The following is a 24,360-nucleotide window of genomic DNA, read 5'->3' as shown; positions in this document are numbered from 1 at the left end:
TTATTTACCTCTATAGCGAGACTCAAACGCAAACCTCTCGGATCCAAATCTATCTTTTTACTATTGGACCAAATCATTAGTGTGAAGATTTTATAATAAATATGCTTATTCAAAAAAAAAAAGATTTTATAATTTATTATCATTATTGCTATTACACAATATTATATAAAATATATAAATCAATGGGAGATAAGGTAATAAATTAACCAACAATAAAATATTAGATATGCTTAAAAAAAAAATTAGATGTACCAAAAAAAATAAATATATATATTAGATAAGACACACATAAAGGGTTTACGTGTGCTTCAAGCCAGAACCCACAAAACCTCTTCACAGATTTTATAATTATTATTTTTTTCTCTCTTCCCAACCTCACTCTCACAAATTCTCTCTTCCTTTAATCGTTTTTCTCGAGAAAAAAAAGAGGAACCGTTTCAGATTATTGAGTTTAATGGTTGTAGAAAAGTAAAAATTGAAGAACAAGGAAAAGTGATTATGGTGATGCGCAAGTCTTTCAAGGATTCTCTCAAAGCTCTTGAAGCTAACATTCAATTTGCCAATACTCTGTAAAATTCCCCTTTTATTTTTATTTTTTTTTTATATTTTTTTTTTAGTATATAATATTGAATTCTGTCGTTTTGAGTGAGAGAAAGATGAATTTTAATTATTTATTCTATTTTTTTTTTCTTCCTTTTTTATGATTGCTGAACTATGGAGTATTGTTTGTTCTGTTTATCTATCCACATTCAAGGCTCAGAAAAAATTGTTTTTTTAAATAAATGTTTGGTGTGTTCCTTTCCTTAAAAAGTATGATCCTTTGATTGGTTTTATGTCTATGTTTCAACTTGTCTTTTTAAGTTTTTTTTAGAAGATTGAGCAATGAAAATAATGAATTTTTCTAGTGTTTTTCATGGTGTGCCTCAATTCCATGTAATTTAGCTTGCTCTTCCTGTTATGAAGACAAATCAAGTGTAGCTTCGGTTTTTTCCACTTGTGATAGTGACAAACTATGTAGCATTGACACTTCAAATCATGTTGTTCGACAGGGACTGTTGGACACAACAAGACATTTCAAATTAAAGATGTCTCCAAGTGTCTGACACGTGTTGGTGTTGGATACAACACTGATACTTGTGAACCGTGATTAACTACTATCACTTCACTTCTATTTTCTAAAATTATTGTCAATGTCTACGTGTCGGTGTTAGTGTGCATTGTCCATGTCCGTGTCAGTTCTTCATAGGAGCAACTATTTAACTCTAAGACTTCATCACTTTTATCTTTTAAGCAACCTCATAGTACATGCTTAAATATGATTTTTTTGCTATATAGTTTTTAACCTATTCATTGGTACAGTGCTTCGGATTATCCAAGAGACAGTGATGGAGCCTGCTTTCAAATGAGATTGTCTTATAGCCCAGCTGCTCAATTTCTCCTTTTTCTGGTTAAGTGGACTGATTGCAATCTTGCCGGAGCATTAGGATTGCTTAATGTTCTCGTATACAAGGTACATTTGTTAGTATGTTACGTTAGTAGCTGGAATTTGAACTCTGAACCTTCTCAAACTCTTTCGATTGTCTCAGCTCAACCACTTGAGCTACGACTTAAAGAGTACTCTATATAGATGCAACCATAGTGTGGACCAATGTGGTCATTTTACCGTCAATTTTGTAATAAAATGTTGGGATTATTGAAGGTATTTGATGATGGGAAGACAACTATGTCTGTTTGCGAAAGAAAAGCCACTCTAAAGGAGTTCTACGGTAAGTAATTAGTCATGCTATGGTCAATTTTTTCAAGAAAAGAACATGAGTTTGATTCCTTGAGCCTCCCGAGTGGGAGGTAAAGTGTGTAAACAAAATCAGATCTTACACTGACGACTCGAGGATTAGTCTCATAGCAGACCCTTTGGACTTAAGCTGTGGGATACCTTGAGGCGCTTACCAACTAATTAGGTTAGTTAGCCCAAAAAGGTCAATTTTTTACAATGAGCAGTAGCTTAACTCACACCATGTCCTCAGCAATTTTCATGCCACTTCTTTGTATGATTGCGTTCACTTACAAAAATGATGACTCAAAATTCAAATACAGTTGTTTTTACATTTCTTAATATCAGGTGTGATCTTGCCCTCTTTAATACAACTCCAGAGAGGAATCACGGATGTAGAAGAGAGAAAACAAAAAGATTTATGTGCTACGAAGTACAAGCCTAAAGATGTGATTAGAAAAGGAAAGATATCTCAAATTGATATAGAGAGAGAGGAAGAATGTCCTATTTGTATGGAGATGACCAACAAGGTTGTGTTACCCAAATGCAACCATTCTCTGTGTATGACATGCTATCATGACTGGTAAGTGGACTATGACTTATAACTTACAAGTAGTTACATTTTGGTAAGTAAGGGTATCAATATTAATATATTATCTCCCCAAACATGGTGTAGATTTGAGTTGGTGATGGAGAAAATAGTGTTTGGATAAATCATTAATTAAGCTCTTATATTATAAGCTCTTATCGTATAAGTGCTTATGAATAAGCTAATTTAGAACAAAAGATAAAATAAAGTTAAACTGTTTTCATATAAGCTATAAGCTGTTTTCATCAGCTATTTTGAAGAGCTTCTAGAAATAAGGTTTATATAACTTATGGACATGTCATAAGCTCTTTTAATAAGCTCTCCCAAACAGTTTCGTAAGTGTTTATGCAAGTAGATAGGATCAGATAAGTCAATCTAAACAGACAATCAAGACATTTATGATCATAACTATCTAGAATTGTAAATTAATACACATGGATTGATGTATAAGAACATATTTGTGAAGAAATCTTTTCAGTGCAACAGAAACAAACAAAAATCGGATTGTAATTTTTTTAGGCCTAGAAGAGAACTTAATATAAAATAAATGAGGTACCGTCAGTAAGAATGATTACACTTTTGTCAAATAGCGGCGTGTTATAGTGACAGCGTGTTATAGTGACAGCGTAGCATAATTTGAACAAATCATTGCTTTATGCACGATACACTATTTAGTACAAAATACTGTCAAATAGGGGGCTATAGAGGCGCTATAGGACTGTTGTGTAGCGGAACTTGAACAAACAGTAATTTTCTCCAATCCGCAACTGTCAACACTTAATGACTAATAGTTTCTCATCTAATTGAAAGATGTATAAATTCATCCTAAGGAAATTTTCAACTGAGGGAATAAACATTAGAATGCCGATTTATTTCTCTGATGTTTTTAAAATGTGATTGTTTCACTTCTAAGGACTAATTTTTTGCTGCTTGTTTTAGGCATTCAAGATCTCAATCTTGCCCTTTCTGTCGCGACAATCTTAAAAGAGTAAAGTCAGGTGACCTTTGGATCTTGATGAGTAGCTGTGATATAAGTGATTTGGAATCAATCAACAAGGAGAATTTTAAAAGGCTATTTATGTACATTGAAAAGTTGCCTCTGATTTTGCCGGAACAAGTATTCATCGCTTATCCTCAAAACTTTTGATTTCTATTTAGTGAATTTTGAGGATCTTTGGATCTTCATGAGCACTGAATTCAATCAACAAGGAGAGTTAGGCTAGTTAAAATTAGTGTACACACAAGTTACCTATGATATTTTTGAAATGACAAATATTAGCCGTTATTTCTGATCATGTGTATTTCATCTCAAAACTCTTGATTCTCATTTAGCGAATGCTAGTTTATACTCCAATATTAATTGTCACTTTGAGCCGGAACTTTACAAAATGTAAATACTCGATTCCGTTTTTAGTCAAATGATAATTTAACTATACATTAGATTTCTTAGCTCAAAAGTTCCTTCACCTTTAAATATTGGTCATAGAGTTGTCTTCCAAATGTCTTTGTGTCGATGTTTTAAAAACCGGACATCAAATTGGCGAGATGCCTGCGTCATTGTTAAACCGCCTTAAATTGTTCAAACTGAGATCTCTAGCTAATAGGCTATGAAGCACCGACACTTCTCAGATTAGGCGTGTCTGTGTCGGACACGTGTCAGACACCGACACCGACACTTAAGATTACACTAAATTATGTCATTTTTCCAAATTTTTATCGGTGTCAACATGTCAGTGTCCGTGTCGTGTCCGGTGTCTGTATCCGTGCTTCATAGCTAATAGGTTTCTTTTTCTCCTTGGTTTGTCTTAATTCGGTGGATTGTAGATGTTAAGTTTATTTTTTTGCATTTTTTAAATTTCAGCACTACATCATGTAAAATTCATTTATATTATGACAAACCACTTTTAGAGTTCTTTTGTTTTTGTAGATTAGTCTAGTTGTTAAGAATAATTCTGTAAAATTACAACATCCTTTAATTTATTTATAGTTTTTTTAATCCGTGTGAAATATTGAAGATGTCAATTATTTTGAAATTATGAGAGTAAAACTATTTTACCATGTCCTTAGAGTTTTTTTGTTTGATAAACATCTTTTTGTCAATAAAGTGATTTGAGTGAGTTAATCTAAATCATTAAGTCCACTAAACCTAAATTGGACAGGGATAATACCCATGTTTGTTGGAAACTATTTATACCGATGCCTTAAAAATTTATTGAAAACAATGTTAACCCAACAACACCTAAAATGATGTCGCTTATTGAAAACAATGTGAAGAATGAGTCGAATATTTTTAGACATGCAAGCCTTTGAAATATCCTCAAATAAGATATTCTGCAACTCTCTCGGAGGGACCTCTAAAACTAAAACAAAGGGCAAAAAAGAATCATTTGTTAAACTATATGTAGGCAGGTAGCTAACCAATTAGCATAAATCAGCATATTTGTTGCCTTCATGTAAGGTGTGGTTGATTTGAATCTGCCAAAGAGGATCAATAAGATCTCAAATTCGACGAATCAGAACGTGAATAGCCACCATTAATCTTACAATTACTTGTTACTTGTTAAGTCAAACTCAAATTCAACCTTTAAATATTAACATCGTAAGACTGAACACCTTTATTTGAGTTTGAACACATATTGTTGTGTGAGTTTATCTTGCTTTTTCTAGGAATTAATTTAATTTATTTTTTAACTAGTATTCAAACTCAATTTTTTTTTCCATGGTCAAGTATTCAAACTCAATTTGATTAGGTGGAAATACAATTTAATTGTTGAAATCACCTACCTATTGGAGTAAAAGGCAGCTCAAGCGATGTAGTATAAATATATGAAATGATGATTCCCATTCATTCCCACTCACTCAATCAAGTACAAACACCCTAACACCACACTACACACCACGCATGCTCATACCAAAAACGAGAGGACCAAACTTAAAAAACAATCACAGCGCTATATCCCTCACTCACTCATTTCACTCTCTTTCCACAATCACAAAATGGCCGTTGTTGGTGTTCTCGCTTTACAGGGTTCTTTCAACGAACACATAGCAGGCATATTCTCTTTCACTCTTTCTCTCTTTTCGTTTATCAATTTTCATCACTCATTTTATGACTCTGTGTGTGTTTTTTGCAGCTCTGAGAAGATTAGGTGTGAAAGGTGTTGAAATTCGTAAACCTGAACAACTTCTCACCATTAATTCTCTCATCATCCCTGGTGGTGAAAGTACTACTATGGCTAAACTCGCCGAGTATTTCAACCTGGTATTGAATCTCTCTGTTTTTGTTAGATGAAAAACGATAGAAATTGCTTCTGTTGTGCTCAATATGCATCATATTTTGTTGATTTCTATTCTATTAGTCAAATTAGTTCTCATTTTGTTCAGTATGATATTGATGAGTCAGATTCAATGATAATTAAAGTAGATATTCATTCCAGTGTAGCGTAGCATAGCATAGTATTTAAACACTGTATTATACTCTATAACCCTAAAAACTACAACATTCACTTTGTGGTTAGAGATGTAGACAAAATGGGTTGAACTCTATGATCAATTGTTTGCAGTCTTGCGTGATTTGTTTACCCGTTTACTTTAGAATCGGATTTGTTATTCTGACACGTTTGATTGAAGAATTGTAGGTTTAGAAGAAGAACCTTGTTGTTAATTTCATTATACATGAATTAAGTGTATGTTTGGATCGAAGTTTGTAAACTTAAGTTTGATTTGAGTGAACTTCTAGCTCTAGGTCAAATTCATCAAACTCAATTGAGAACAAAACAAGAGTGTTTTTTTTTTTGTTTTTTTCTTTCTTTTTGAGTGTACTTCTAGGGTCTCTCGACGGAAAACCTAGCAGGCTCTAATATAAGCGGTATTATATCTTTTAGGGAATGGTTTATTAGAATTTAGTAACTATACACAGACAAGTGTAAACATAGTTTAGATAGGTGTTTCATTATATTTTATTGTACCGACACGCGTCATATTTCACTATGGCGGGAGTTTCAACATGTACGACAAAATGATTAAATATCATGTGATAAATATGGTTGCACTGCCGTTACATAATTAACGTAATTTTATACTAAATAAAACATTATCAAGTCATGATTTTGGTATTGATGATGAATAAGATGATAGTCTGTGCTGAATGTTTCAATTTATCAGTTTCCAGCTTTGCGAGAGTTTGTGCAAATGGGAAAGCCAGTTTGGGGAACCTGTGCAGGACTAATTTTCCTGGCAAATAAAGCTACAGGTGGGTTGTTTCTCTCCAAGGTTTTATAAAATGTGGTCGGCAATCACAATTGCGTTCTAAACGTCAAGGATTTTGGAGCCTCCACATTTGCATTTTGATTGCAATTGTGATTGCATCAGGCCGGCCCGTATCTGTCTACAACTTTCCACAATATCAAGGATTGTAATGTAATTGCAAGTGTGACTGCGGCTGCAATTTTAAACCTTGCTTCTCTCCTCTTTTCTGCCCTTTTGTTGGATTTCAGAAATATCAAATGTTTTGGTCTTATTTTACCTGTCACACAAAACTAATGATTGTTTAAAAAATTCAATGACAAACACCATTTCAGGACAGAAGACTGGTGGACAAGAACTAGTTGGTGGACTTGATTGTACTGTGCACAGAAATTTCTTTGGCAGCCAGGTAATGCATGTATTTGATGTGGCTTCTTTTGTTGGCTAGCAATATCAGAGAGCAATCAGCTTTTTATTTTGTTTCCTTTTCTTTTATTCCTTTTACTTTAATTGTTTTTTTTTTTGTTCCGTTTCTGCTTTTGATTCAAGGCCAATATGTCTTTCCTTGTTAGTAAAGGTCTTATCTTATCAATTAGGATCCCTTTCCCTTTTGTTATTGTGCATTGTCAGTTGAACAAACATAAATAGAAGCCCATCTTATCCACAATTGCTAATCAGGAACATGAGAAACAAAGACCTCTGCTTAGTCATTTGTTTTTTATATGGTGATATGATAAAGTTGATGGTCATTCTAAATGGACTAACATTTAACACGTGAGATTGTCATAATGGTGCCAACTTATAATTATTGGGGGCTCTAAGGTGACTGATTCATAGCTAAAAGGTTTAATACTCAAGTTCTTATGAAGCTTTTCCTCTTTCTCATCCTCCCGTATACTGCCTGCTCCATTCTTGCTTCAGGTTTCTTATTATCAAGAAGCATTCAAATCTAAAAAGTTCACGATCCTTGCAGCAGTTATTTTGTCAAAACAGCCATATATTGTTGTTAAACATTTAACATACTCTCCATTATAAGTGATAAGATTCAGGGAGTTCTTCTATGGATGTAAATATAATAATATTGTTCTAAGTGCAATTTGGGTAATTTGTGAACACATTTAACCTAATGAAATGCTTACTCAGATTCAAAGCTTTGAGACAGAGCTTGCAGTACCAGACCTCGTATCCAAGGAAGGCGGTCCTGAAACCTTCCGTGGAGTTTTTATTCGTGCCCCTGCAATTCTTGATGTGGGGCCAGAAGTTCAAGTCCTAGCTGATTATCCTGTACCTTCTGACAAAGTGCTGAGTTCTGATTCCTCTGTTGAAGGACAAAAGGTTAGTTGTTGACAATGTCTATATGATTGACCACTTTTAGCTGGCTCATGTTTTTTGTTACTTGTCAGTTGTCACTAAATACTAAATAGTAAATATTTCACCGATGTATAGTTTATTTAGAGCATGGAGTGTTTGTTAATTCTAGTTTTAGGTTGTAAATGGTGGTTTGTTCTAGATAGCTATTAAAATTTAAATGGTTTGTTTGATGATAATAAGAATAATGAAAACATGTCAGAATGTACACGATCATATAAACTTTATGTTTGATTGATAATATAGAGAATGATCTAGGAAACGGGACTTTGTGAATCAGGGATAGTATTTTGCCTTCAAGCTACTATAAAGTCAGTATCAGAACATGGGTGGTGTGATTAGTCATATTCTTTTGACTGTTAAAATAAATGAATGCCATCATATACATGTAGCAGAATCACAGGTTTATAGGGGATGAGCACAAGGTGGAGATAATTTTGAAATTTGCTGTTGAAGTGCAGTAAAATAAATCCTAGTAAAGATAACAGATGGAATGATGACTAGGGCACTAGGCAGGTCATAGTGCCCCCACATAATGTAGTACTACATGGCTTGCTGCTGGAAGTGTTTCTTCTGCTAATAGTTCCTTCCTATGTTATATTATGTTAGAAATTTAGAATATAAGATATTATCTTTATGTTAGAAATTTAGAATATAAGATATTATCTTTAATATTATATTAGAGTATCGTAGTTTATCCCTTAGGTCAGTTTTCAATCTTAGCATATCTTAGGTTATGTTAATTTCATATCTCTTATTATTATTTGTTACTTGATTTCCCTTTTTACTTAGAATTGAGTCTATGTATTCCTATAAATATAGATTACTAATTTACATTTGAGTTTTTTTTGTATCAAACTACTTTCAAGTCAATATCAAGTTGTTATCAATGACATTCAAAGTTGTTCTTTTTTTCATCCTTTTAATCTAAAATCTCATAACTTCATCATTCTATGGAAAGATGACAAGTTTAGTTCCCTTAATGAAGAATTGGCAATCTCTTGTCTTTTCAATGCAGTAAATATGCTGTAGTTAATTTCTTAATCTTACAAGAATAGATTTGGCCGTACACCTGAGTTTTACTGGAGTCTAGATGAGTGATTACTCCTCAGTAGTGGCCACATTTACCATTTTTAGTAAACTTATTTGCTTGAGGGGAATCTATGTTTGTGTTAGGTGATTTACAAATCAATGTTATAATGCAAGTATTCTATATGGTTCGAAACCACTAAACAGCTATAAAAAATGGTCTAATAGTATGGATTTATGTAATATTTTTATTATTTTAGTTCTTATCTTGACGAGATTGATGCTTGGACTCGGCTCCTCTCGAGCAGAGCTCTCTCTCGTCTCTCTATTTTTCTACTTCATAATCATGTACCCTTCCTCCCACCATCAGTCTCTGCTCTCCCACTTGTCTTTTCTCCTACAGAGGTAGGAGGGTAGAAGAGGATCCAAATACGTAGGTACAAACACCAACTTTTTATTGCCACTGGATAGTGCTTTTTATAGACAAATGTTAGTGGAAATGCGAATTTGTTAGAAGTAGGGATCAAATTCTGTATCTCCTGCATAATACTCTTTCATCGTCCCAATTCATATCACTAGGCTACATAATCAGGGGTGCCACTGGGATATTAATAACTTCTATTATGCATTGGCCATTTTTCCCATGACATATTAGATGTTTCTTATTATTTATGATATGACAGGAGAATGCTGAAGAACAAAGCAAAGTTATAGTTGCTGTGAGACAAGGGAACATACTAGCGACTGCTTTTCATCCTGAATTGACGGCTGATACTCGATGGTAAATATAATTTGTTTTTGCCTTTGAATCTTACAACGTTATATGATATATGAAGTGGAGTTCAAAAGTTATATTTTTGCAGGCATAGTTATTTCTTAAAGATGGGAAATGTCATTGGAGAAGAGGCCTCAAGTAGCATTGTTCCAGTAGAAGTGACTACAAGTTCTAAGCTACAATCACAGAATGACCTTCCTATCTTTCAATAGGACCAGAAACTCACTGACTTTCTTAAGCAGTTGTGGGTGCTTATTTAATTTATAATTTTCTTTTGGAAAGGAAACAATACCTGATAATCGATAGATCTTAGAAGGTGTTTTCGGTAGTTATCTATTTTGGATAAATTATGTTTATGGTCTCTCAATTTTGAGTTATACAGTATGTGGTTTTGATCCGAAAGATCACGAAGATAAATGAAAAATCAAGTTTATATTTTGAGAAATGAGAGAATCAACATTTTGATTGCAAGAACTTTTTGGAGTAGTGCAAGGAAGTGTCGCGAGCTTGGTAGAATTAATGGTATAAAAAAATGGAAAAAGAAAAAAGTTTGCAGTAAAACAAAAGTAAGAAAGGTTTCAAGGTATTTTTATATGGTCACGCGACCAAATAAGTAAGTGTACGATTAAATTCGTGTTTTCATGTGTCAAAATTGATTACATCTTTGCAGTTTTTTATTTTTAATTTTCTCATCTTTGAAGATTCTTTATTAGATAGTATTATTTTTTGAAAGAGATTCTTAATTGGAATTGATTTTGTCTGTGGTTGTATCATCACCTGCCATCCTTCTTCATCCTTCAAAAAACAAGTGTAAGAGCAGAGATCAAATGAATAATAAAAAAAAAAAAAACGAGAGAAAATGCGGAGAGACAGAGATAGCGAAAAAGAAACGAGAGAAAATGCGGAGAGACAGAGTGGGAGAGATATAAGGAAAGGAGAGGATCCAATTTCAAGTCTATTTTGTCTATGTCATTGATTCCAACTTAAATAAATCTGATTTTTACATGTATTTATTTTTATTGTTCAATTCACTTTCACTTATTTTAAATTCAATTTTAACTAATATTAGTTTTACAAAATTGATTCAATCAAATTAATTTTTGTCATAATATAACTGTCACACAAAAAATGGCTCGAGAGTTGAGTAAAATCCATTCTAAACCAATTTTAGCTCATGTTTTAAAAGTGTAAGAATTGTAAAAAGGAAATAAACGGCGTAGTAGTTGGTATTGTGACTCGGCAGGATTTGGATCCTTTTATACTCGGTTCTCTCATGTTAGCACCAATCTCGATCATTTATTAATTTTTTCTCTCTTCTAATTTTTTTTTTCTTCTTTATGAATCATCACCCTTAGATGAGGAAAAAGAGAGAGCAGTTATAAAAGAGCATGAGAAGATCCAAATCCGATTTGACGATGACTTTGCTCGAACAATGTCATGGTTGTGGAAGCAACGACTCATCAACTAGGGTTATCTTTTGTTGTGGAATGTTGTTTCCGAGAGAATGAAGTAGAATCTGATTACTCTCCTAAATCAATGCAATGACACACAATGTAATGTTGGTAAAGAAACTAACTAATGACAACATTGAAGACCCAAGTTGACTAAAAGAAAATACATTAATTTTTTTTTCTTTGATAAAAAAAATAGAAAAAAAAGGTTTTTTCTAATCTACTTTTCATGATTTAAAGGTATTTACTATATTGTTAATTATCCCAACATTTAAAAAAACTCCAGCAACTTTGTCAAAAAAAAAAAAAAACTCCAGCAACATTCAATAATTAAAATAAAAAATGACCCCACACTATTAGAAACATGAAGAAATCCCAAATACATTATAGGACATGATTAATCACACAAAAAATCATTAGATATTTACAAATCTTCAATGTAATGTAATACACCTAAACCATACAATAAAATCAGTCATCCACAGCCACAAGTTCTCTCTGAGCAAATCACTTTCACAGTTTCATTCAAGGACATAAAATTTGTCCACATTAAAATCCACGTCACCAACACCAGATAAGCAAGAGGATAAGCCATATTCTTTTTTCACCGTCAGATGGATACTCTCCATAATCCAACGGCCAAAAACACATAACCTTAGATTATCCATAATCATCATCATCACCACCCACATCAAATACACTCATTTCCAATTCAAAAAAACTCACAACAACACAACACTCCATTTTCTATTCACACCCCCCCTCCAAATGGCATCCGCAACAGCCACCGCCGCTGCCACCTCATCCCTCATCGGAACTCGTCTCCGCGGAGTTCAATACAATTCCGGCCGAATCCAAGCCCGATTCGGCTTCGGAAAAAAGAAAGCAGCACCAAAGAAACCATCACGATCGAGTCCAACCACCGATCGTCCATTATGGTATCCAGGTGCAAAGTCACCGGAATGGCTTGACGGAAGTTTGATCGGAGATTACGGATTCGATCCATTCGGTTTGGGGAAACCAGCTGAGTATTTGCAATTCGATCTTGATTCACTTGATCAGAATTTAGCAAAGAATCTTGCCGGAGATGTTATCGGAACTAGAACGGAATTCTCCGACGTGAAATCGACACCGTTTCAGCCTTACACTGAAGTATTTGGACTTCAGAGGTTTAGAGAATGTGAATTGATTCATGGAAGATGGGCTATGCTTGCTACTCTTGGTGCTCTTACTGTTGAATGGCTTACTGGTGTTACTTGGCAAGATGCTGGAAAGGTTTGTTTGGTTATGAAATCTCTTAATCTTTAGTGGTTATTAGTTTAATACTTCAAAAAAATACTTTAATTAGTGTTTATTATTGTTAATGTTGAGTAATTATCACTAATTAGAAGACATGACTTATATTCAAAGTGTGTGTTGGATGCATGCATGCATGTATGCTTGTGTTTAGATTCTATTGTTGAGTTTATGCATGTTAGGACTAGATGTGAGATTATTAGAATCACGGTGAACCGCCGTAATTTTGGCAAAAGTTACACTCTATGAAGAACGCATAAAGACACGGACACCAGACACATCGACGCTGACACCAATAATAATTTAAGAAAATGACATAATTCAGTGTAATGATAAGTGTTGATCTCCAACATCGGGACACACCTATTTTGAGAAGTGTCTGTGCTACATAGGTTATACACTTTGGAGCTTTTACAAAATCAGTGTCATTGACTCATTGTGACTTTGACAAACTCACGCAGATTCAAACATACTTTCATTTGTTTGTCGTCACATGTATTTTGATGGTCGGATCCGATAGTCTAGATTTCAAGCTCGATTATATGTGGAGTTCTTTATTTTTTGAAGAATATTTGTTATGTTTAATTTTTTATTTATAGTTAAAAATTATTTTTTAAACGATACTTAAAAATTACTTATTAAATATATTTTCCGTATAACTGAAAATGTGATGGTATAGTCAACCTTATGAAAATGCAAATTAGAAAAAATATAATAAAGAATTAACTTGTATATTCAATAAATTATGGAGTTTACCAACATGTGGTTGGTGCGAGGGTATCCGACACCTTAAACAAGTAGTTATGTGTTTGATTCCACCTCATGGGTTTAATATATTCTTTGGCGAAGATTAGTCATTGTTAAACTACGATGAATACTTCTTATATATGATTTGCTTATAAAATAACAAAAAATTAATTATTGAGTTTTTGTTTAATTTTCAGGTGGAGCTAGTAGAAGGGTCAACATATCTTGGACAACCACTTCCATTCTCCATCACAACACTAATCTGGATTGAAGTTCTTGTAATTGGATACATTGAATTCCAGAGGAATGCAGAGCTTGATTCAGAAAAGAGACTATACCCAGGTGGAAAATTCTTTGACCCACTCGGTTTAGCAGCCGACCCAGAAAAGAAAGCAACTCTTCAATTGGCCGAAATCAAACACGCTCGTCTTGCTATGGTTGCATTCCTTGGTTTTGCTGTTCAAGCTGCTGCTACTGGTAAAGGCCCTCTTAACAACTGGGCTACACATTTGAGTGATCCTCTTCACACTACCATCATTGATACCTTTTCTTCCTCTTAGTTCTTATTAACTCATGTATGCTTTTCTACATATATGTATGTATGTATAAATGCTATTTGGCATTGGTTGTAAACATTGTGCTTAGTTTGATTAGTACTTGTGAGATTAGTACTTGTGATGAAATTCCTAACGTGAATTGGAGCAGTTAAGCTTAATTTTGTTTTCTGCTTTATAATTAAGCACAAAATTTGAGGGCAATGAAGAACATTATAACACGATTATGAATAATATTAGTCTATATGTAAGTCATGTCGTCTCTAACATTGGAGCGTCTTTTGTGGATAACATGTAACAGAAACCAAGAGCAAAATAAAATTTAGAAAAATTAAGATAGAGTTCAAAGAGAAGATGAAATTAGAGAGAAAAGAGTACGTCCCATTAAGCAACAAAATTTGTTGGGTTGATTGTTTTGATGAAATTGGACAGATGGATATATGGGTAAAAATATTAAAATCTGATATCCGAATCGAACCAAACCAAATTTAAATGAGTTAGTTCGAGTTTGTGCCGATCCAAATGTCTTATCCAAACGCCGCGGATCGGTTTGGCTTACAGTTTGATCAAATTTTACCCGAACCGATGAACATTCCTATTAGAGTTTTTGCGTAATTTTGTTGAGGACGGAAACTCCAAGTTATTGAAACAATTTAAAACAAGTATTTTCTAATGCTAAGTGATTCATTCTCTTCTCTCTAATTGCCGTAATTCGTATATATCTCCACTAGTTTCTCACGTATTCATTCTATACATGTATCAGTAACCAAAAAAATTCTATACATGTATCAGCAAATAGCTTGAAGTATGTAACACATATCCAATAAAATATTTTTATAAAAAGTAAAATAAATAATTTCAATACTTCTAAACTACTTATTGTATTTTTTTTTGACAATACATACCTTATTGTATTGAACACCTCTTGATTAATAATATACTATAAATGCATTCCCCCCCCCCCCAAAAAAAAAAGTCTTCAAAAAATATGATGTTATGTAGTATGACTCCCATTCCCGTACGTTGTTAACTTCACAACAATTCACAAGTCCTGTCTTTTTAACATTCCAAAGCAGTTTTCATAATTATGGATTTTGATTATTACTAGTATTTGATTCTCATTTCTTGAGTTGCACAATTAACTACTACTACTTTGGAGTTTGGATTCCATTGTTAAGACAACATGTTACCCAGAACTTCTCAATAAATCAATGCTTTCATAATTAAAAACAAAGCTGTGGTTGAATTATTTTTATATAAACTTTAAGTTATTTTATAAATGTCTTTTTGGTTGAGGGTCTGCACCTCCAAATGTATGTATTGTCTATCCTTACTTCTACGTTCTACCGTGATTTTTAAGACGCTACAATACCAAGCTTCTGCTTTGCTGTGATTTTTTGTCGCGATTTTAGCAAACATGACGCACATCTAAAGAGGCACTAAACTAACTTAAAGAGCTTATTAAAATAAGTTATAATTAACTTATATGGATTTTTGTTTTTGACGAATAGAAGAATACAACATGAGAAAATGGAACATGCATTGTCAGTGTAAACTAGCATTACACTGTCATGCAGTAAAAACCCAATATTTTGCAGTTATTTTAAAAATGCAGTAACAGATTGAGCTTATGTCATATGACAGTATGATAAATTCTAATTGGATGTCTGTATAAAACTAATTTACACGACAGTGCATCCCTTCGTTAAACTCATACAACATCGTCTTTCACGGATAAGAAAAATCCAACAATCAATAGTTATCATCATGAAACACCTTGAGCTCTTATCCATCTTTCCGAGGCCAATAAAAATTTAGGCAAAAAGACGAGAACAATCACAAAACTCATGATCATTTTCAATGAAGAAGATTCCCTCGGTGGTTCTGTAAAAAGTTGACATCAAAGCAATCCAAATTTTGTTAGAAACTTTTTTACTGTTTCGCGGCCCCAGTCGATGTCATTTCGCAATGCATTACCGTGAATTGGCTCTGAGTTTGACCCTTCTTCTATTGATGGTGCCGAATAAAACTGCTCCTCATGGAAATTCAGCTCACCGTTGATTGTTGTGCTTATCTCTTGTTCTGTGCCATCATCAGATTCATCATCTGATTCTTGATCTTTACTTACCTAAGCATTTTCAGTTGAAGCACATGAAAAAACAACATTAAAATTAGCATAAACTATTTAGCAGCTGCATCATATGTAAAAAATGTGCAAGTTTACAAATTGATTTTAATGATTAATGCAAGAAAAATATTGGACCTAACTCAACCCTAAAAAACTAAAAAAACCCTGTTGCTTTTTCATTAGAAGCTTATTGCCGAAAATGCATGATATGAATTTTTGTCAATGGTGAAGAGTTCTTTTATTATAAAATGTGGAAACTTGTATATGGTATTGTTACATTTGAATATAATCTTAGTGCATGTTTGGAATGACGGTGAATTGAACAGAATCACGGTGAGTTACTGAGATTTTGGCAAAAGCTACACTTTTGAACTTCAACAAAATCAGCGACACCGTGATTTCTTCAAAATTACATTGATTCCAAACATACTCTATGCAATGCTAGATGGAATACTTGTTAAGTCCTGGTAACAGGCTTGCAGGGTTTTATATAAAGGTCTGCGGCCGAGATTTGAGCCACAAATCAAAGTTTTGATGTTTTTGCAACCACAATTGAGGTTGCATGCATCAACCACATTTGGCTGTGATTTTCCACAATATTAAGGATTGCGACCGCAACCTTGATTTAGAACCTTGCCAGCCTGTTCCAGACATTAAATTGTGTGTTATTTTTGCTTGTTTTACTCCAAAGCCAAAAGGTCATGGTAATATCTTTCACAATAATAGCTCAGATATTTGTTTACCATAGTTATTATAACACTTCATTATAATGGTTAAGATATGCTTTTTCATTATATGTAAGAAACAAGCAGATTGAACTATGGATTTGGACAAAACTCACTTCATTGATAATAATAAGCATAGATGATGATACAAATGAAACAGGATTTTTCGAATAACTATCTAATAATTTCTTCTCTAAGTGGATTGCATATCACAATGAGCTTTTAAAGAAACGGAATCAATCAATTCGAAAGGGAACATCACACTCATCAAGTGGTTACCTCTGGTATATTCTGATCCTGAGTTTCAAACGCTTCAAATGAAGGCTCTATCGCAGTCTTTTCTTCTTCGACAAGTTCAACAGGACTAGTTTCTTCTTCTTCTTCAAATGAAGGCTTTATCGCAGTCTTTTCTTCTTCGACAAGTTCAACAGGACTAGTTTCTTCTTCTTCAAATGAAGGCTTTATCGCAGTCTTTTCTTCTTCGACAAGTTCAACAGGACTAGTTTCTTCTTCTTCAGTCGGTGGTGTTAAGCCAGGTACAAGCACCGGACCTCCTTCAAAATTGATTAAGCTTCCCTCCACAACCGTCCCTTCCCAATTCTTTAGTCCCGCGGCATTTCCATTGTATCCAAGATCATCTATTCTATCATCGTTTTGAGGACCATCTTCTGATTCTTCACTTTGAACGACATTCTTTTTATTCGTTTTGTGACTTGTACTTTCTGTGTGATCCTCCGAGAAACCTATATTTTCTGCAATAATAGCCATCGGCTTTTGCGTTGATGAAGAAATACTGTCATCAATCAGTTTCTCCTCTGCGTGAATTTGTGTATCATCAATACCAGATACATTTGATACATTGAATTCCATTTTGTCTCGAGAATTATCCGAAATTTCAGTTGAAGTTGACACTTCTGATAGAACCTGAGGTTCTTCATTTGTTTGAGAAAGTCCATCTTCCTCTCTAATTTTCTGAAGTTCTGCATTCTCCCAATCCTCACAAACAATTATTCGGTTCATAGTTTCCCATGTTTGAATAATTCGATCTGACCCTGGCTGCCAAATAATATAACCTTCTTTCCCTTTTAGTATGAACTTATATTGGATTGATTTACCAGCCGGCATATCCTGCTCACATAATGCAAAACATAAAAAACCACTAAAAAAGTCTGCTTACTTATTCGGTTTGCATTTTCCGTGTTCTTTCACCTTTAATTACAAATGTTTCATGATTTCAAAGATTTAACGGTGCAAAAACAGTTTTTTGGTCTTAACCCTCCAAAGTCTAGCAAAGGATTGTTCTAGTAAGGGTTCAACAACATTTTGAAACAGAAAACAAAGTGAAATCAAGGTCGCAATTGAAAATGTGGTAATTAAAAGTGAACACGAGAAAATGCAAATAAAAAATGATTTCGAGCCCTGAAAAAGTTTTCCACCAAACAATTTCTTCATGCTTTAAAATGTTCTACCATACCAGCTCCACAGTCCATAGATGGCCATCGGACCATGTCAAGGGTAATGCATCTAAAGGGTCCCATGAACCAAGCATAGGATTATCTCCAACTATTAAAAACTGTTCCCCAAAGTCACAATCTTTTAGTAGCTGAAATTCGACACGAACAAACTTCAATTCATCTGCATAACACAAATTACAATGTTAGAAATTTGAGTTCGAAAAAATATTAAGTAGAAAAAATCATATTAAGCGATTAGAACCAACTTGTTTGCTCACTTTTACTTTGTTGAACTTGAGGCTCAATAGTTTCCAACTCTACCTCCTGCAACATTGATGCAGAACAACATAATCTCTCATCAAATATGCCAAAATATATAGACCCTTTTTAGATAAACAACTTTATTAAGCACTTATACTCTAAATTATAAATCCTAAAGCGCTTATAGCATAAGCACTTCTCATTGTAAGTATTAATGTATAAGTTACTTCTCTAACAAAAGATAAAATAAAGTCAAACTATTTTTATATAAGCTATAAGTTTTCATAAGCTATCCTAGATATCTTATCAAAATAAGCTGAAAACAGCTTATGGACATGTCAAAGCTGTTTCCATAAACTCTCCCAAATAGTCTTACAAGTGTAGTTTATGTCACTAAATAAGCTCAAATAGTTCAATCTCAAAACAGTTAACATACTCCACCACAGACATGAAACATGGAAGGAAAGGACAAAAACTTCAAACATGAAAAAGGGTTGTTCATAAAATGGCCAAAAACAAAAAACAAAAACACAAAAGTTGCTTTTTGAGGGAGAAAGATTGTTTGTTGTTGAAGTGGTATCATCAATCATGTAAAAAAAATTATTCATTCATAACCAAAAAGTAAACAAAATCTATGCATCAAAGAATGAAACCAAAAGGAACAAGTTCAAGCATTTAACCACTGAAAATTTCAAGTAAACAAAAAAAAAAAATCCAATTAAAAGGAAACAAAAAACTAGCAAATAAAATGTTACAAACAAATAAATTAACAAGGACCCTGATTCAAATTCAAACAAAAAAGAAAGAAAGAAAAAAAAAAAAAGCAAAAAGAAAAATAAACCTGGTGTTCTGCTGGCACAGCATGAAAAGGGTAAAGACCCTTTTTTTGAACAAGTTTCAAGAGACAAAAAATGGAACTTTTTTGGTCATTTCTAAAGGGAGGAGTGAAACAAGAAAAGGGTTTATCAGAAACATGAATAGCAATACTAGGATACAAAGATCCTAGCTTATGAACTATAGGTTTTGAACTAAAACTTGTGAAGGCTTTCATCACAGTAAAGTATGATCTGCAACAAACATATGAACTATGAAGTTTAATTGAGTTTACTAGGTGAGACACAATGATGTTTGGTTCATTATTTGATTAGCTTTTGTTGTTTTGTGTGTTAAGTTTGAGAATCTATCTGATGCTGGTGGTTTTTGAGAGGTTATGTGGGGTCCTTTTTATATTGGTGGAGCCTATATCATCAAATTTTGATTCATGATAGCATTTTCCTAATATAATATGTCATGCACCGATTGAATAAGGTAAATGAATGCATCTACAAGTATGTGTCTCTTAGCTACTCACAAAACTTGTGCAATTCACATGATACATTAACATTTGAAATATTTGTTCAATTTTTCATATGAAATCCATGTGTACTAGAGATAGAATATTCTTCTAAAAAATTTATAGAGCCATATTGCAATTTTTAAAATATTGCAAAAATATAAAATTTGAAAAATATATCGCATTATGGTGAATAATTTTTCACTTTTTAATGGTGTGTGTAAAGTTAAGAACAGTAAAAACTAATACCATGATATGATATCCTCTTAGTAATTACTACAAGGACTAACATCATATTGAAACCTTATAAAGCTGTAAAAAAAACAAAAATGGTAATGTTTTTAATTATCATCAAACTATTGAGTTTATTTTAATAACTTTTAGGGGCTAGGGTGATATATGTATGATGATTGCTCTTTATTTTTTGAATTGCTCACACGAAAAAAATACACTTTTATAAGATATTTTCTAATAAAATTTGCACTACCGAAAGATATCTTCCATAAAATTTACACTAATAAAAACTATCACCCCATATATAGAGAATATGGAGACATTCTAATCAATTTAGGGGGGATAAATAGCAACCATCTATATGTATAGTCCAAGTTTCTCATAAAAGCCCAACTTTCTACAAAATAAGAGATTGAACCAAAACCAATTCCATAAACCCTAGACTTTGTTTTTATTTGTTTTCCTTTTTAATTGGAATCCAAATTTGTTTTTATTGGTTTGATTTTGTTTCTTATTTTGTTGGTATGGACTGATTCCTGTTTCAATATTAACCATGTGATTATTTTGCCGTTTTCAGTGCAACGTTTGGAGTACCATTGAGCAAGATTGTAATCCATGTTATTGGATATAACTTTATGCCAATTTCAGCATAGTCTTTTCATGGATTCAATCATTTTATGCAAACTAACTCCAAATACCAGTTTTTGTTTTGAGTTTTAAAATGATCAAAAGTCAAATTCAGTCTCAGTTTTGTTTGAGTTGTGAAATTTTAGAAAACTGTAAGATTATTTTGTTACTCATAAGTCATAACCAATGATTCTAAAACCATGTTTAGTTTTCCACTAGGAAGATCTCAAAACAATGAAACATGGTTTGAGCAAAAACTCCCTAAAGCTCAAACCATTGTCATGGACTTCTAAACTAGAAAGAATCCAAAATCACACTACAGTTCCAATCATATATAACTTCCCTTTAAACCTAATCCACCTTCTCTACCTAAGTAGTTTTAATCTCACATGTCTAAAACTATTCTAAGTAGCCAAAAACAACCAAATTCTTGAGGGAACATGAACCAAACAACACCATAAAAGTAAAAGTGTATTGCAAATAACTTCTTCACCAAGTCTCTACATACTTTTAATATAACATGTTCTAACATAATGGAAAATTATTGAACAAAATCCAAAATTGAGCACATAAGAATGACTCTGTAACAAGTAACGATAACGACAGCATACACATTGTTGCGAGAAATATTTAATACAGTAAACACAACTTTTCTAGAATTTGGAAGCTATCACTCTACCAACATCTGGAACTTTTCTTTCACATCTAGCAGAACACAAATCCTACGGAAATACAGTCATTTCTCATTCTTTTCTTCCGTTTAAAATGTCTGCTATGTCAAGGTGTTTTCCAAGAGTATTTGTCTACAATTTTCTCGCAAATTGTGACCGGGATTTCAAAACTTCAATTATACTCAGAGAAAGATAGATCATATATCAGAGAAGTGAACTCAAATAATGATAACATACAAAATCCAGCTAGTATATGCCAAATGAAAACCATATATCAAAAACTACAAATCATGAGACTCAATTAAAATGCAGCACTAAAATTAATCAGAAGATAGGTCATCATTAATTTCAATTTTAAGCACTTCATTATCTTCAAGCTTCTCTTTCTTGGTAGGATCCGGTGGAGTATAAATCCTAGGTGGTCCTTTACCCTTGTTCTTGTTCCTTGGCCTTGCCTGATAACATTTCAAATAACATTTATTTTTTTTTCCAAAACAACATTAGAACTAGGAAAAACACAACATAAATTTCAACAAATATCCACAACAATTACTTGTTTCAGTACTAGAAATCACAAAATTACATGTTTTTAGTCCTCTTTAGGGACTAAATAGTCGGTTCATGGACTAAAGACTCAAAACATATTTAGCGTTAATAATAATAATTTAGCAAAATGTCTCCGTGAGTTTAGCTCAGTTGGCAGCAACATCGTATTATATACAAAATTTCTAGCTACCAGACTTCTTGACAAAAAAAATTAGCAAAACAAAAAGGATATAATATAAATTAATAACAATTCAAACAAAATGAATTAATAAGAACTACTTTGCTATAATGTATCTAAGCATGAATCAATTCAACTCACTTTTAACTAAAATTAGTTTTGTTAATGTGCATGTTTGGTATCACCGTGAGTTTGTCAGAATCACAGTAAGCACGTGAATCAATTATATCAAAATCAATTCTAGCCAATCAGAACCAAACAGAAATGAAACAAGTGGGGAATTTGAAAAGGGCAAAATGGTAAAAAGAGATGCTTACATTTCCAAACGAATGGCTGAAGCGTTTCCCTTTTGCAGTTTTCCTATCACCTCTGCCACAATAAACTAAAGAAACAAAAAAAGAACCAAAATTGAAACACAATAAACCAAAAATCATGACAAAGTTTGAATTTTTTGAAGAAATTACCAAAAAGGGTTGATGGTGAAAGAGATGAAGTTGAAGATACTGAGAGAGGAGTGAATGATGAAGTGATGAATGATGAGTGAAGAGTTTGAGAGTGAGAGAATGAAAGATGAGAAGAGGAAGTGTTGAATTGAATTGAGAGTGGAGAAAGTGATGATGTTAGAAGCAATGACGCCATGGCTATGATGAATGAGAAGATGGATAACACATTGATAAGGTTGGGTTGAGGAATATATGATGTGCTGTGTCTTTGTTTTAGATCCAATGGTTTAGAATGCATATTACTTATCAAATCATTTCAACGGTAGATATTAATCTTAATAATTAGTTATATTTAAATACTTTTTTTTTTTGGGTACATTAACACTTTGCCTTTTATAATGTGAAATTTTATATACTTGCCTAAACACAAATAAAAATAGTATTTCTCATATTTTAAATTAGTACCATGCATTTTTGTTTTTTAAATTTATTCTCTCTCCGTCCTAATGTGTCTAAAATTTGAAGTATTTTTTTTTTCTTCTTATATTTATGTTTGGAGGGAGTAAGTTGTTTTAAAATATAAATGAAGTATTTAATGTTGCTTAATATTGCTTCTTTAAATTTTCTAAGGGAAAATAATCATTTTAGTCCCTGCAGCTCGCTGACAAACTAGTCACTGACTCAAGAAAAAACACAAAATAGTCGTTAATCCTGCAATTCGTTAATCACTTTGGTCCTAGATGTTAAAATTGGTCGTTAACTATTAAAAAATAAACTAATGTGATACTTTTTTGAGACACGTGAGAGTTGATATATTTGTGAGACAAATATATAGATGATCTAACTAGGGAATAAAATGACAATATATATATTTTTTTTCTTTTCATTTCTTCATCTTCTTTCACTCATCCGTCTTCATGTTCTTCATACATTCATCAATAAAATTCATAATTTTAAATTCAATTTTTAAAAAATCATACGATAGAACAAAATTTTTACAGGCTTGTCACCTGAATCCATTTCAACAAAATTCTCCATTCTAGCTCCATTTTTTTCAATGCGAAATAGATTCCGATGAATAATTTAATTACTCATAATTTTTTTCAACACAAAATTAATTATACTTTTATGAAATAGTGAGAGTACTTAGTATTACTGGTAATTAATCAATGATTGATTAGTCAATTATAAAAACCTCCTTAAACTAACAACAAATTGGTCACATTTTCAGCGAGTGACATAACTGGATCTCTTCATATTAAAAAAAAAAAAAAAATTCAAAAAAAAGACATAACTGGATCTCTTCATTCAAAATCAAAGGTGTTCCAAGATTTGGTATGTTTTAGTACTTCATCCTTCTTTTTTTTTTCAATTTCTACTTTGCACATATTAACTTTCTGCATTGAGATTCAAAATCATATATAATGAACATATAAATATATTATGTGAGACTTAATTATACCGTTCATCAAAATTTCTAGTTAACCATACTAAACTCCTATTTCTGACAGGAAAACAAATTATACCAACATGTCTATAACCCAACAAAAAAGACACCTCAAGGGGAAAAAAATATCTAACAACAATGGCGATAATATGCGTCAAAGATTATTGATACTATTTTCGGGTACACATCTATCAATAGTAACATTAAAGAAAAAGTAGATGAAAGAATCGAATTAAACCCGAAATTCCTATTGACAGGACACATCTTCCATTTCAAACTTTCAAGTAGGACCAAGTAACAAAATTAAAACGTTCTGAACGGGACATCTACCATTCTAAGCAAAAGAATGAACATATGAGAAGTTCGAATCTTGACTGTGGGATCTATCCACATTTTGTGTCTAACATTGCATCGAACATTATCTTTGAAACCGAATCACAACTCTTTATTCATATAGCTGTAGCGTAAACAAGATTCGACATATGTTT

General features: G+C 32.7%; 5 protein-coding genes across 9 annotated transcripts; 3 read left to right on the top strand and 2 right to left on the bottom strand.

Moving 5' to 3' along the window:
* The first annotated feature begins 303 nt into the window (after positions 1-303).
* Positions 304-3,808, top strand: LOC123924859 (E3 ubiquitin-protein ligase AIRP2-like). Its single transcript, XM_045977841.1, has 5 exons — positions 304-569; positions 1,360-1,510; positions 1,700-1,766; positions 2,120-2,354; positions 3,300-3,808. Exons 1-5 carry the CDS (start codon positions 499-501, stop codon positions 3,505-3,507), a joined length of 732 nt encoding a protein of 243 aa, XP_045833797.1. The 5' UTR covers positions 304-498; the 3' UTR covers positions 3,508-3,808.
* Positions 3,809-5,199: 1,391 nt separating this feature from the next.
* Positions 5,200-10,230, top strand: LOC123924858 (probable pyridoxal 5'-phosphate synthase subunit PDX2). The gene is made up of 7 exons (XM_045977840.1): positions 5,200-5,412; positions 5,495-5,622; positions 6,525-6,612; positions 6,941-7,014; positions 7,749-7,940; positions 9,686-9,783; positions 9,866-10,230. Exons 1-7 carry the CDS (start codon positions 5,358-5,360, stop codon positions 9,987-9,989), a joined length of 759 nt encoding a protein of 252 aa, XP_045833796.1. The 5' UTR covers positions 5,200-5,357; the 3' UTR covers positions 9,990-10,230.
* A 1,503-nt stretch (positions 10,231-11,733) lies between these two features.
* Positions 11,734-14,059, top strand: LOC123924857 (chlorophyll a-b binding protein CP29.1, chloroplastic). The gene is made up of 2 exons (XM_045977839.1): positions 11,734-12,503; positions 13,469-14,059. The coding sequence occupies exons 1-2, from the start codon at positions 11,997-11,999 to the stop codon at positions 13,829-13,831; spliced, it is 870 nt and encodes a 289-aa protein (XP_045833795.1). The 5' UTR covers positions 11,734-11,996; the 3' UTR covers positions 13,832-14,059.
* A 1,289-nt stretch (positions 14,060-15,348) lies between these two features.
* Positions 15,349-19,760, bottom strand: LOC123924855. 5 transcript variants are annotated; one of them, XM_045977834.1, is made up of 6 exons: positions 19,235-19,598; positions 18,399-18,456; positions 18,153-18,313; positions 16,958-17,806; positions 15,803-15,953; positions 15,349-15,709 (listed from the first exon to the last, which is right to left on the bottom strand). In XM_045977834.1, the coding sequence occupies exons 1-6, from the start codon at positions 19,442-19,444 to the stop codon at positions 15,591-15,593; spliced, it is 1,548 nt and encodes a 515-aa protein (XP_045833790.1). In that variant the 5' UTR covers positions 19,445-19,598; the 3' UTR covers positions 15,349-15,590. The 5 variants fall into 5 exon arrangements, with proteins under 5 accessions (XP_045833790.1, XP_045833791.1, XP_045833792.1 ...); XM_045977835.1 differs by having other exon boundaries at positions 18,411-18,456; positions 19,235-19,597; XM_045977836.1 differs by having other exon boundaries at positions 15,349-15,953; positions 18,411-18,456; positions 19,235-19,760.
* Positions 19,761-21,460: 1,700 nt separating this feature from the next.
* Positions 21,461-22,682, bottom strand: LOC123924854 (30S ribosomal protein S31, chloroplastic). Its single transcript, XM_045977833.1, has 3 exons — positions 22,447-22,682; positions 22,300-22,364; positions 21,461-21,713 (listed from the first exon to the last, which is right to left on the bottom strand). The coding sequence occupies exons 1-3, from the start codon at positions 22,619-22,621 to the stop codon at positions 21,579-21,581; spliced, it is 375 nt and encodes a 124-aa protein (XP_045833789.1). The 5' UTR covers positions 22,622-22,682; the 3' UTR covers positions 21,461-21,578.
* Positions 22,683-24,360: the final 1,678 nt, after the last annotated feature.

The sequence above is a fragment of the Trifolium pratense genome, linkage group LG4, assembly GCF_020283565.1.
Source record: "Trifolium pratense cultivar HEN17-A07 linkage group LG4, ARS_RC_1.1, whole genome shotgun sequence".
NCBI lineage: Eukaryota > Viridiplantae > Streptophyta > Magnoliopsida > Fabales > Fabaceae > Trifolium > Trifolium pratense.
The sequence above is the reverse complement of the archived record's forward strand: the minus strand, read 5'-3'. Positions and strand labels throughout refer to the sequence as shown.